Here is a 13,173-nt window from a genome sequence, read left to right as displayed (position 1 = left end):
TGCTGAAGACCAGCACTATAGGGTGATAGGACAACTAAGTCATCAGCATACAATAGATGATTAACAAGCTTATCCCCAACCATACATCCAGTCTTACAATCTTTTAGTTTCCTGGACAGGTCATCCATATATAGATTAAGAACAGGAGAAAGAATTCCACCTTGCCTGACACCATTGGTAACAAGAAAAGGACTAGAACATGCATCGCCCCATCTGACCTGCATGGTTTGATGGGAATAGCAGTAATGCAGGACACGTATCAAGTATAAAGGAACCCCTCGTTCAAATAGTTTTAGAAACAGCTTTCCATGGTTGACACGGTCAAACGCCTTAGACGCATCTAAAAAACACAAATATTGTAGAGCTCTTCTTCTTATATTTTGATATAAGCTCTTTTAATGCATAGATACACATCTGTTTTATTCTTTTAAATCTGTTTAACACTAATGTTAGCTTGCTAGTTTGTTGTGAGCAAAAGATGAGGTTTCATGGAGGCTTCCGTTTTCTGACGTATGACTCAGAATGACGTAATTCCGAGTTCAATTTTGGAATTAAGTTGAATGCGGAATTAGTGTACACAAGCAAAATACCACCGAATTCAGTATTAGCATCACACCATAATGTAAATTTTACTCTTTGCTCAGCCCACACAGTCAGATCAAACATCAGACACAGCTGAATGCTCATGCTAGCATTAGCGAGAATGCATTAAAGACTCTGAATGTTTCATTTGATATTTTTCCTCCTTTTATTAAAAACCGTTTGGCAAACCAAAAAATACATCAAATTTGGTCAATGACATTTTTCCCCCAAATACCCACCAAAATCCTTATATTTGCTTAAATTTTCTCAAGTTACCGAGAAATAAACATTGATGTGCCGGTATAATACGGATTGCTATTACACGAAAACTGTTGTAACATGGTCAGCTCATGGCTCCCAAAATTTATGCGTAGTCACTTCTGCTGGCATGTTTTACATAGGCGGTACATCGCATGATTGAGTTTTGTCATCTGTAACGTCACCGAGAACCAGCTGCAACGGGACCAGATTGGTGAAGGATGAGGGATGAGGACGGCATTGCGGCTCCACCACCAGTCACCTTCAAGGTCATCGAGTCACTTGGAAATGCATTAAGATGGTTTGAATGCAAAGATACTTCTGCGATGAACGTCACCATCTACGAAAAATGCTTTCATTGTTTGGCAATTTTAATGGCTTAATGGTTAGAGAAGCAGCTTCAAGACCAAAAGATTGCTGGTTTGATTCTCTGGACCAGCAGGAATGGCTGAAGTGCCCTTGAGCAAGGCACCTAACCCCCACCTTCTCCGGCAAGAGTGGTGGCATACCTTGTATCTGATTAGCCAAAGAAAAACCGATGACCTGATTATCAGTTTGGGCAGGAGCCCGGCCAAAACAACAAATTGTTACACGACTGTCCATATTCTTCTTACTGCTCTTGTAATGACTTGTAATTAACTCGGCGGTGCTACTACGCTGTATAGATGTCACATTTGCATGTGTTCCCACCTGGCGTGCTTCGAACATTCACTCGTGTGCCTCAAAGACTAAGTACATGCACCTGTCCTGGATTAGAGCGCAATCAGCACACGCTTATAAAGACGCTGAACTCTTGCACATGTTGCGAAGTATTGCATTCAGTGGGACCCTTCCCAAGACTTTTATATTGTTATTTTGGTTCTCGACTCTTGTTTTGTATTTTGGATTCTGCTTTTGCTCACAGCATGGTAAAAACAATTGTAGTTCTTACAATTTCTTCTCGAGCCATGCCAGATTTTCCATACTGTTATAACACAGATTCACTCATAACACAGTCAGATTCTTTGGATCCCAACTACCGTGTTATAACCGCACTCCACTGTACTTCTTGTAACCTTGTAATCTTGTAACCCTGTGACTGTAACTAGCTCAACCTGTGACTGCCAACTAGCTAACTCTTTTTGGTTTAGTTACACAGCGCGCTGACATCACAGGTTACCGTAAATGCTTTCCTATAAGGTCACTGGAAATGAATGTTCTTAGAAGATGCGTTCAGTTGAAAGTCCTGCTTTACAGGAATAGACTGCTGTCTAAGACAGCAGTGAGGCAACAAGGCAGCAACCTTCTGTTTTGTGAAAGGATTCCTGTTGTCCAAGATGGCTGGCCTGTAACGTTACAACATTCAGCTACACAGTGAATTCACAAGTTAGATGGTGGGAAGTTCCATTGTGTATTAAACCACACATCAGCGTGTCCGTATGACGTCTTCTGTTACTTGTTTGTAATGCATCTATGGCTGAGGACTGCAGTTGACTTGCTGACTTTGGGACTGCAGTTGTCGTGAACAGTTTTGCGCTCGGGTTTCCGTTGGTGGGGGTTTATAGCATCAACGAAGCTGACTTTGTTAAAACTGTTAATATTATAGTCATGCTGTCTGTTGTTGCCCAAATGAGGATGGGTTCCCTTTTGAGTCTGGTTCCTCTCGAGGTTTCTTCCTCATGTCATCTGAGGGAGTTTTTCCTTGCTACCGTCGCCACAGGCTTGCTCATTGGGGATAGATTAGGGATAAAATTAGCTCAGTCGTTCAAATTCTGTAAAGCTGCTTTGTGACAATCAGTGCGTTTACATGCACATAGAGAAAATCGAATTTCTGCCATTGCTCGACTGAAATCGAAGTTCTAAATGCCATGGAAACACCTTAGCTAGGCTGAAATTGAACCGAACTTGATTTCTCGTAATCGAGCTACACAACCTAGATTATGCGATTTTTGCCGAGCTACTTAGTGCATGTAAACCCTATCGAGCTACGTAGTCAAGCTACTTACTTCAGCACTGCCCCTTCCGGAAGTGACGAGACCACAAGTGGGAAACACGACAGCCTCGGTCGGCATGACAACAGTAGTAGCGAGCAGCAGAAGAGGTCAGGAGGAACAAACGAAGAAGAGAAAATGGCGAGCAGAAACGTGCACTTCTGGAGCAATGAGGAGACAGAGTTCATGCTCATTCAGCTTAAGGAGTTGAATATATTAAAATTCATGGACGGGAGAAAAACGCGCAATGGAGAACACGGAACTGATAACTTTGTTTATACTCTTGAATAGCTCTTCTTCATGACGACAACCGGAAGTGTACCAACACGATGGGGCGTGTAGCGCCACCTGTGGCTCGGGTGCACAATGCACCTCACACAATAGCTCGATTTCCTTGTGTGCATGTAGGATTGGATTTCTCTGGCACCCCTGCTGGGACCCTTAGCTCGATTACCGACAGCAGCTCGATTTGGATGTGCATGTAAACGTACTGAGTGTTTGTTAAAAGCGCTATACAACTAGCTTTTACAAGTCTAGTTAGCTATACAAACTAGACTTGACTTGTTAATGTTTTTATTTTTATTAAATTCATGTAGTTCCAGTGGAAAAATTGGAGAAGGCACCAAACATGTCTTTGCCTGAATTGACGAAAGGGAAAAACTGTAAACTTGCATTACATTTTCAATGCAACCGTCACTCAAAACAGTGCTGCGTGTGTGGTGGCGAATTTTCTATCTTATTGTTCCATCGTGGAACAATAGAATGCTTTATAGAGTCAACTAGCAAGTTTTAAAACTGTATAAACTGACAATCCAATATACACTCAGCGGCCATGTTAATAGGAACTTGCTGATTCTAAGATCCCTGTTCTTGGCTGCAGGAGTGGAACCCAATGTGTTCTTCTTTCTGCCGTTGCATGCTGAGATGCTTTTCTGCTCACCACAGTTGTAAAAAGTGATTATACGAGTTACGATATCCTTCCTGGCAAAAAAAGTTCGAACCAATCTGGCCATTTTCCTCTGACCTCTCTTATTAGCAAGGCATTTGTTTCCACCCGCAGAACTGTCACGCACTCCCTCGCTGTTTTTTGCACCATTCTGTGTAGACTGTTGTGTGTGAAAACCCCAGGAGATCAGTGGTTTCTGAAATGCTCAAACCAATACACACACAGTTTTTCCCGTTCTGATGTTTGAACATTGTGAGCATTAACTGACGCTCTTGATTTGTAACTGCATCAAACAGCAGGTGCATGGGTGTACCTATTAAAATGGCCAGTGAGTGTAGAAACCCTTCTGTAATATTAGTGATGATGCTTGACATGGTAGCTATTTGGTTCGGTTTATTTTTTATTAATGGAAACCCTACTTCCATATTTCAGAGAAGCACCACACACCCACAGGGCAGCTCTGTCTACATGAACTTACCAACCGCTTTTTTATACTGAAGATTCAATATTTTATCATAATTCTCACATGTAAATGAACAGAATCGAAAGAAAACAAACTGACCTCATTTTGAGACACTGCTCTTGAAGCATTAAGGTGAGGATTTTATCTTTAATAAATGATCTATTTGTGTTTTCGTAGGGTGATCCAGGACCTCCCGGACCAACTGGGCCTCCTGTAAGTGTACCTTGAAAACAGTACAACAATGATGTTTGGGATCTAATAGGTGCTATAACTTGGCCATTTTTGTGCATTTACGAGGAGTTTTACTCAAGCAATTAGAGTTGTTTGCTAATTCCGAAGAAAGTTTTGACTCTGCACTAAACCAACCTCAGACATGTAGTGTGTAAATGAGTATTATTATTGTTACAGGACCAGTGTTTGGACAAACACTCTGTTTGGCTTAATGTTCCCAGTGCTTTATATTTCCACAGATGGGTTAATATTCCCAAGGCCCTGTGTCCCCCAGGATTAATATTCCCAAGGCCCTATACTCCAAGGTATTAATATTCCCAGGGCTTAATGTTCCCAGTGCTTTATATTTCCACAGATGGGTTAATATTCCCAAGGCCCTGTATCCCCCAGAATTAATATTCCCAAGGCCCTATACTTCAAGGTATTAATATTCCCAGGGCTTAATGTTGCCAGTGCTTTATATTTCCGCAGATAGGTTAATATTCCCAAGGCCCTATACTTCAAGGTATTAATATTCCCAGGGCTTAATGTTCCCAGTGCTTTATATTTCCACAGATGGGTTAATTCTGTCTTTTAGCCTTGTGTCATGGTTCAGTAACCTACCCCTCAAAAACAGAAATTCCCTGAATCAGATTGTGAAGTGGGCTGGTAAGTTAATTGGAGAACCACAGCTCAACATGGAGTCTCTCTACAGTAGGCAGTTGCAGAGACTAGCGGGGTCTATCTTAAACGATACATCCCACCCACTATATGGTGAATTTCAGCCTCTCCCCTCAGGTCGTAGGTTCCTAATGCCAGCCTGCAAAACTAAGAGGTATAGATGCAGTTTTATCCCCTCTGCTATTAACACATTGAACAGCACATGAGTCCAATATTTTAAGGTTTTCCCCCTGTGATTTTTACACATATTTATATATTTATTGTTTATTTGTCCTTCTTCATATCTTTGCTTGGAGCACTTGTCTGTTTGTCACGTTTGTGCTTTTGTTGTTCTTGTTTTGTTTTGTTATTGTCCGCTGTCACTGTCCAGTACTGGGCTGTTGGTATAAGTTTGCTGTGGGTCAGTATTTTGTTGTCTGTGTAAGCTTTTGCTACTTTTGCCTGCAACCAAATCTACCTTTGAGTACAAATAAAGTTACCTTACCCTTACCCTTATATTCCCAAGGCCCTGTATCCCCCAGGATTAAGATTCCCAAGGCCCTATACTCCAAGGTATTAATATTCCCAGGGCTTAATGTTGCCAGTGCTTTATATTTCCACAGATAGGTTAATATTCCCAAGGCCCTGTGTCCCTCAGGATTAATATTCCCAAGGCCCTATACTCCAAGGTATTAATATTCCCAGGGCTTAATGTTCCCAGTGCTTTATATTTCCACAGATGAATTAATATTCCCAGGTTCCTGCGTCCCCCAGGGTTAACATTCCCAGGTTCCTGCGTCCCCCAGGGTTAACATTCCCAGGTTCCTGCGTCCCCCAGGGTTAACATTCCCAGGTTCCTGTGTCCCCCAGGGTTAACATTCCCAGGTTCCTGCGTCCCCCAGGGTTAACATTCCCAGGTTCCTGCATCCTCCAGGGTTAACATTCCCAGGGCCCCCAGGATTAATATTGCCAAGATTAATGTTCCCAGAGCTCTGTATTCACTTGGATTAATGTTCCCAGGGTTTAGTGCTTCCCAGGGCCAACGTTCTTGGTGCTCTAGGTTCCCAGAGGCCTATATTTCCAGGGCTCTGTATCATCAGGACTCCATATTACTTGAGCCCCATATTTCTACGACATTATATTTCCAGGATTATGTGGCCTGTTTTAGATTTTGGTGTGACATTTGGTCGAAAATGAAAGTACATATAAATCACTGTCTTGATCCTTTTTCGTGTAGTCAGTGCTGTGAGTTTTCAGAAAAAAGCAAAGTGTTTTCTTACCATCACTGGTCCACAGAGTAAAGAATTTATAGATGTTTCTCGCATACTGAAAATTTTTATAAAACTGCTGTTATTTCCCCTTATTATTTCAATGTGGCTTGTTTTAAATTGTTTTTTTTTTTTTTTATTTCATGGTTCTGTTAAATTTAGACTTTGTGCAAGAAGAAAAATTCAATCAGATAAATATTTTAATTCACTGTTAAATTTTAACAACCACAAAAATGATGCATCAGCAGTGTGACATGCAGACTTGGTAGCAAACTGGCTGAATTCTGTGTAAACATAAAAGGGATAATGCTAATACAGATAGTGCTACATAATTTTAACTTCTTAGAAAAAATTTAAATTTTTTGATTCATTTGCAGTTTTTACAACTTGGCTATAGAACCATTTTATACAGTGGTGCTTGGAAGTTTGTGAACCCTTTAGAATTTTCTATATTTCTGCATAAATATGACCAAAAACATCATTAGATTTTCACACAAGTCCTAAAAGTAGATAAAGAGAACCCAGTTAAACAAATGAGACAAAAATATTATACTTGGTCATTTATTTATTGAGGAAAATGATCCAATATTACATATCTGTGAGTGGCAAAAGTATGTGAACCTTTGCTTTCAGTATCTGGTGTGACCCCCTTGTGCAGCAATAACTGCAACTAAACGTTTGCGGTAACTGTTGATCAGTCCTGCACACCGGCTTGGAGGAATTTTAGCCCGTTCCTCCGTACAGAACAGCTTCAACTCTGGGATGTTGGTGGGTTTCCTCACATGAACTGCTCGCTTCAGGTCCTTCCACAGCATTTCCATTGGATTAAGGTCAGGACTTTGACTTGGCCATTCCAAAACATTAACTTTATTCTTCTTTAACCATTCTTTGGTAGAACGACTTGTGTGCTTAGGGTCGTTGTCTTGCTGCATGACCCACCTTCTCTTGAGATTCAGTTCATGGACAGATATCAAATCAAGTTTATTTGTACAGCGCTTTTAACAATAAACATTGTCGCAAAGCAGCTTTACAGAATTTGAACGACTTAAAACATGAGCTAATTTTATCCCTAATCTATCCCCAATGAGCAAGCCTGTGGCGACGGTGGCAAGGAAAAACTCCCTCAGACGACATGAGGAAGAAACCTCGAGAGGAACCAGACTCAAAAGGGAACCCATCCTCATTTGGGCAACAACAGACAGCCTGACTATAATATTAACAGTTTTAACAGGTATAACCCTCAACTGTCCTCATGGGGCCGTCCTTCACAGGAGTGGGGCGATAAAACTCCGACCAGACACAGGGCACCAGGATGGGTCAAGCAGGTCCGAGGGGCAGAAGAGGCCAGCATCTCAATCCCAGGATCAACATGTAACTCAGAGGGACAGATGGGGGGGGGAAGAGAGAGAGAGAAAGAAAACACGTTGTTAGGTATGCCCTAAAAATGACAAGTATTAAATCTGTGTGGTAGGCTCGCAGAGATGTCCTGACATTTTCCTTTAGAATTCGCTGGTAGAATTCATTGTCCCATCAATGATGGCAAGCCGTCCTGGCCCAGATGCAGCAAAACAGGCCCAAACCATGATACTACCACCACCATGTTTCACAGATGGGATAAGGTTCTTATGCTGGAATGCAGTGTTTTCCTTTCTCCAAACATAACGCTTCTCATTTAAACCAAAAAGTTCTATTTTGGTCTCATCGATCCACAAAACATTTTTCCAATAGCCTTCTGGCTTGTCCACGTGATCTTTAGCAAACTGCAGGTGATCAGCAATGTTCTTTTTGGAGAGCAGTGGTTTTCTCCTTGCAACCCTGCCATGCACACCATTGTTGTTCAGTGTTCTCCTGATGGTGGACTCATGAACATTAACATTAGCCAATGTGAGAGTTGCTTAGACGTTGCTTAGAAGTTACCCTGAGGTCCTTTGTGACCCTGGCGACTATTACACGCCTTGCTCTTGGAGTGATCTTTGTTGGTCGACCACTCCTGGGGAGGGTAACAATGGTCTTGAATTTCCTCCATTTGTACACAATCTGTCTGACTGTGGATTGGTGGAGTCCAAACTCTTTAGAGATGGTTTTGTAACCTTTTCCAGCCCGATGAGCATCAACAATGCTTTTTCTGAGGTCCTCAGAAATCTCCTTTGTTTGTGCCATGATACACTTCCACAAACATGTGTTGTGAAGATCAGACTTTGATAGATCCCTGTTCTTTAAATAAAACAGGGTGCCCACTCACACCTGATTGTCATCCCATTGATTGAAAACATCTGACTCGAATTTCACCTTCAAATTAACTGCTAATCCTAGAGGTTCACATACTTTTGCCACTCACAGATCTGTAATATTGGATCCTTTTCCTCAATAAATAAATGACCAAGTATAATATTTTTGTCTCATTTGTTTAACTGGGTTCTCTTTATCTACTTTTAGGACTTGTGTGAAAATCTGATGATGTTTTAGGTCATATTTATGCAGAAATATAGAAAATTCTAAAGGATTCACAAACTTTCACGCACCACTGTGTGTGTGTAATATAGGCAGTGCCTAAAAGTGGAACTCCTGATAAGTGTTTGAGCAAAATATTTACAAGGACACCAAATCAACCTGAACAGAATAATATTATTACAGCTCCATGAATGAACCATCGAATTGTCATGTTGTTTTTCACCTCAGTAAATCACTACGTTATCTTGTGACCGTGAGACCAATAATAAGAGACGCATCACAGTTACGATACAGATTTATTCCTTTCTTTGATGCCATGTGCCAGAAACACCAACACCACATTTATTATGCTGGGTGCCTGGGGGACAGCAGTGAACCAGCGCTTTCACTTTACAGCATTACTGTAGAGTTACCGTCCAATATCACACTCGATACGTCAAACAGTTGTCTGGTTACACCTCTCATTGTCCACTAATTCCTATGCACCTGTTCCTGATTAGAACTCAATCACAGCACGGACATTTATATAAGGACTCTGAGTAACACACAGACTTTGCGAAAGCCTTGTATTTTGTGTCACTTTTCTAGTTTTGACCCGTTTGGGTTTTTGGACTGAGGATTGTGTTCCCTCTGATATCCTGTCTGTGCCTCACACCACCACTGCCTGGTTTTCGACTCTGCCTTTGTCTCCGATTTGGATCTGTTCGCGAGCGCGTTTTCAATAAAACTCTTCCTATGGTTACAGCCGTCTATCGCCCTTACATGACACAAACTGTCACCTGTCCAACGAGCGAGTGGACTAATAAAACTGTTTAACTCTTTCTGAAACTGCCGTGAATATTTTCTGTAAAATGTGTTTGTAAATATATATATATATATTTTTAAATTAAAAATAAGCACTGGATAAAAACCCATCTATCTTATGGAAATAACGATGAACGTTTTGTTGTCTGGTGGTCCAGTGTTTGAAAGACGCCGATGCATTAAATAATCGAGTCCTGCTCCGCTATGAATTTTGAAATGTATTCATATCTAAATTGCATCATTTTTGTACTGGATGATCTTAAACAATAACGTATTAATCATTTTTCATGCATGTTTATTATTAATTTTATGCACATCACACTGAAATGCACAAATCTATTATTTGGTATATAGGCTGATTGATCTGAGATTCTAAACACGTATTAAATATATAGTTAGCTGCTGTTCAAAAAATAAATAAATAAAAAAATAAATAAATGTAACCTCTAATAGCCTCGTCTTGCTTTCCTGATGAACTAGGAAATAATGTTCCACCAGCATAACACATTATTTCCTTTATTTAATTTGTCCCTTATTTTTTATTATTATTATTATAAAATGGTCTGATGTTTATTAATTCATAACGTAATAAGCCTGTGTGTCTCTTAGGGCAGAGGGAGACCTGGAGCTCCTGTAAGTACAGTTACTTTTTACTCCTGTCACGGATTCAGATCATACCATCAACGACACCAAAATAAAATAAAATAATAAATTTAATAACCTGTGTGTTTGATTTCAGGGGCTGTCTGGAGCTAACGGATTGCCTGGTGGTGTAGGACCTCAGGGACCCCCAGTGAGTCTTTCAATCTTTTTCAAACAGCAACAGAGAGGACATGCGACGCCCAGGACGAGTCCGTGTTCGAGGAATTTCAGGCGTAAACGCTCAAAAGATAGCATTTAGAAATGTCTAATTGGATGCTATTTAAAAAAAAATAAAAATAAAAAGTCCCAAGCACTCAAAACTGAAAGGATGGTGATGCTCATCACTTCTTCAGTCATCTTTGTGTCTGTGTTCAGTGTGTCAGACCGACTTGCCGATGTGGTGTCTGACTCTGTACAACATACCGTGTTATAAATAAACGCAGAGAAATGAAATGCATCCAGAGCCGCAGCAGCAGATCCACTAGAGCAGCTTCAAGTGGAAATCGTAAAGTTTCATTCTGTTGCTCAGAGAGCTTTCTCGGTGAAAGGAGTTCGCTGCCTGATCGCTTGAAATCGGCAGCAAACGTCACCATTTTTAAGAGAGCTACCCAATCCTGGCTGATTCAGCAACAAGCCTGTACTCGCGTCTAGTCTTTGGATGCAATGTTTTGGGGGTTTTTTTTATGTGTGATTTTTATTGTACTTAGTTTACCTCTTTATTTCTCTGTTTGATTTATTATTTTCATAAAATCCCTTCTAGGGATAGGTGTTGCAAATTAGCACTTCCTATAATACTGTGATACATGCATTGAATGAATAGCTGCTTGCGGTTTGTCTGTGTACATTTTATCCATAAATAAATGGGGGGGGGGGGGGGGAATCTGCAAACGTAAAACAGTTGTCGCTCAAGCTTTACGCCGAACCGCGTCCTTCAACAGCAGTTAGAAGGCGTGGCTTAATAATGCTTGAAAACAGAATTGTACGATGTACTATAGTTTTCGGGCGGCACGGTGGTGTAGTGGTTAGCGCTGTCGCCTCACAGCAAGAAGGTCCGGGTTCGAGCCCCGTGGCCGGCGAGGGCCTTTCTGTGTGGAGTTTGCATGTTCTCCCCGTGTCCACGTGGGTTTCCTCCGGGTGCTCCGGTTTCCCCCACAGTCCAAAGACATGCAGGTTAGGTTAACTGGTGACTCTAAATTGACTGTAGGTGTGAATGTGAGTGTGAATGGTTGTCTGTGTCTATGTGTCAGCCCTGTGATGACCTGGCGACTTGTCCAGGGTGTACCCCGCCTTTCGCCCGTAGTCAGCTGGGATAGGCTCCAGCTCGCCTGCGACCCTGTAGAACAGGATAAAGCGGCTAGAGATGATGAGATGAGACTATAGTTTTCATCTGATGTGCATATCTCATTCTAAAATGAGCCGAAGAGTGTGTGACGACTTAAACGTACAGTTTGCGCAATGCCACAAAGAGTATAAACTTTGAATGCTTATTGCCTAGATTAGCTACGTAGCGCCAAATTAAAGATGATGCAAAACCTTTCAGCTGATTTGATTAGACGTGCGGAATAAATTGAATCTATTTTATATACGTTTATGTTAATTTTTGTTTCTGAACCGTTCCTTCAAAAGCTTTCACGATTGTAATTCTAGTGTGATGATTTTATTTTATTTTTTACATTTTTTTAAAATTGCTGTTAACTAAATATTAACAATCACTGTACTCAGTTCTCAAAGTATAAAACGTGCTATGAAATTACAATTTGGTGATTATTATTCCTGATAATAATACTAATACGTTAGAGAACTTTATAGACTTTAACACTGGATTTTAATATCCGCTATGTAATATCTATTCATCAACTTAAAACTTTACTGATTTTATATACTTACTAAGCATCTCAAAGTACATTCATCACTTCATGCTAATTGTAATTATTACTTTGTCTTTAGGGACCAGAAGGGTTTCCAGGGCTTCCAGGTCTTCCAGGTCCAGACGGGCCGCCTGTAAGTACTGCGCCTGACCCCTAAACACAGATACGGTCATGAAATTTATATTAATAATCACTTTTTATTTGTAACTGACATTCCAGTGAATAAATGAATCCACCATATTCCTCATTAAAATTCCTGAAAATAGATTAAAGGAAAAATTAGTCTAAATTAGACTGAGAGTTGGCCTTTGGTAAGTATTGTAACTCTGTTTTGTGTTTAGGTTTTTTTGTTTTTTTTAAAGTGTAAATGTTTTTTCTCGTCTTTTTAGGGACTACCTGGAGTACTTCCTGAGGGAAATGGAGAGTTACTGGTAAGTTCTGCAAACTACACCAGTCACGCTAAATGTATCGTGTATCTTGTGTTGAGTTTATTCCAATAATTGATTAAATATGTAATATTTAAAAATTATATACTTTTAAAACACGTTTGTATGTATCTTTGAATTGTGTTTAAAAATCTTTACTCTGAACAGACAAATAACTTCTGTTATGTGCAAACTGGAGGTTAAGAGTGCATCAAAATAGCTTTACCGAAAGCCAAACAAAACCCAAAAAATAAGACCGTTTGCCCGCCGCACGTTTTAATTAAAAAATAAAACTTTATAACAAATTTATCCATTTTAAAAGCTATGACGTTGCTAAAAATAGGCTTACGTAGGCACGGATTGAAACTGGATATCCGCTTGTGATGTAACCGGATCACTAGCACGCTGTTTTCCTTCGTAACACAGAGCCATCAAAGAAAGGCTTCTAATTCTTAAAAAAAAAAAAATCCCCAGGCACCACTGTGCTCTCTCTCTCTCTCTCTCTCTCTCTCTCTCTGTTGTGTGTGCGTGAGAGAGACAGAATGCCAGTATTTTCCTCAAGTTTAAATATTTAATTACTGAAATAAAACGGCCTATTTACCTAGCGCTTGCGATTTCACTGCTTC

At 40.4% G+C, this 13,173-nt stretch overlaps 1 protein-coding gene across 1 annotated transcript in view; it reads left to right on the top strand.

Moving 5' to 3' along the window:
* Positions 1–13,173, top strand: part of col9a3 (collagen, type IX, alpha 3) — a 73,266-nt gene that overhangs the window by 10,045 nt on the left and 50,048 nt on the right. The window contains exons 3-7 of the mRNA XM_060938688.1: positions 4,397–4,432; positions 10,222–10,245; positions 10,352–10,405; positions 12,202–12,255; positions 12,512–12,553. Of these exons, the coding sequence (XP_060794671.1) occupies positions 4,397–4,432; positions 10,222–10,245; positions 10,352–10,405; positions 12,202–12,255; positions 12,512–12,553 (210 nt within the window). The remainder of the gene's footprint in view (positions 1–4,396; positions 4,433–10,221; positions 10,246–10,351; positions 10,406–12,201; positions 12,256–12,511; positions 12,554–13,173) is intronic.

Source organism: Neoarius graeffei, chromosome 13 (assembly GCF_027579695.1).
Source record: "Neoarius graeffei isolate fNeoGra1 chromosome 13, fNeoGra1.pri, whole genome shotgun sequence".
In the NCBI taxonomy this organism is placed as follows: domain Eukaryota; kingdom Metazoa; phylum Chordata; class Actinopteri; order Siluriformes; family Ariidae; genus Neoarius; species Neoarius graeffei.
The sequence above is the reverse complement of the archived record's forward strand: the minus strand, read 5'-3'. Positions and strand labels throughout refer to the sequence as shown.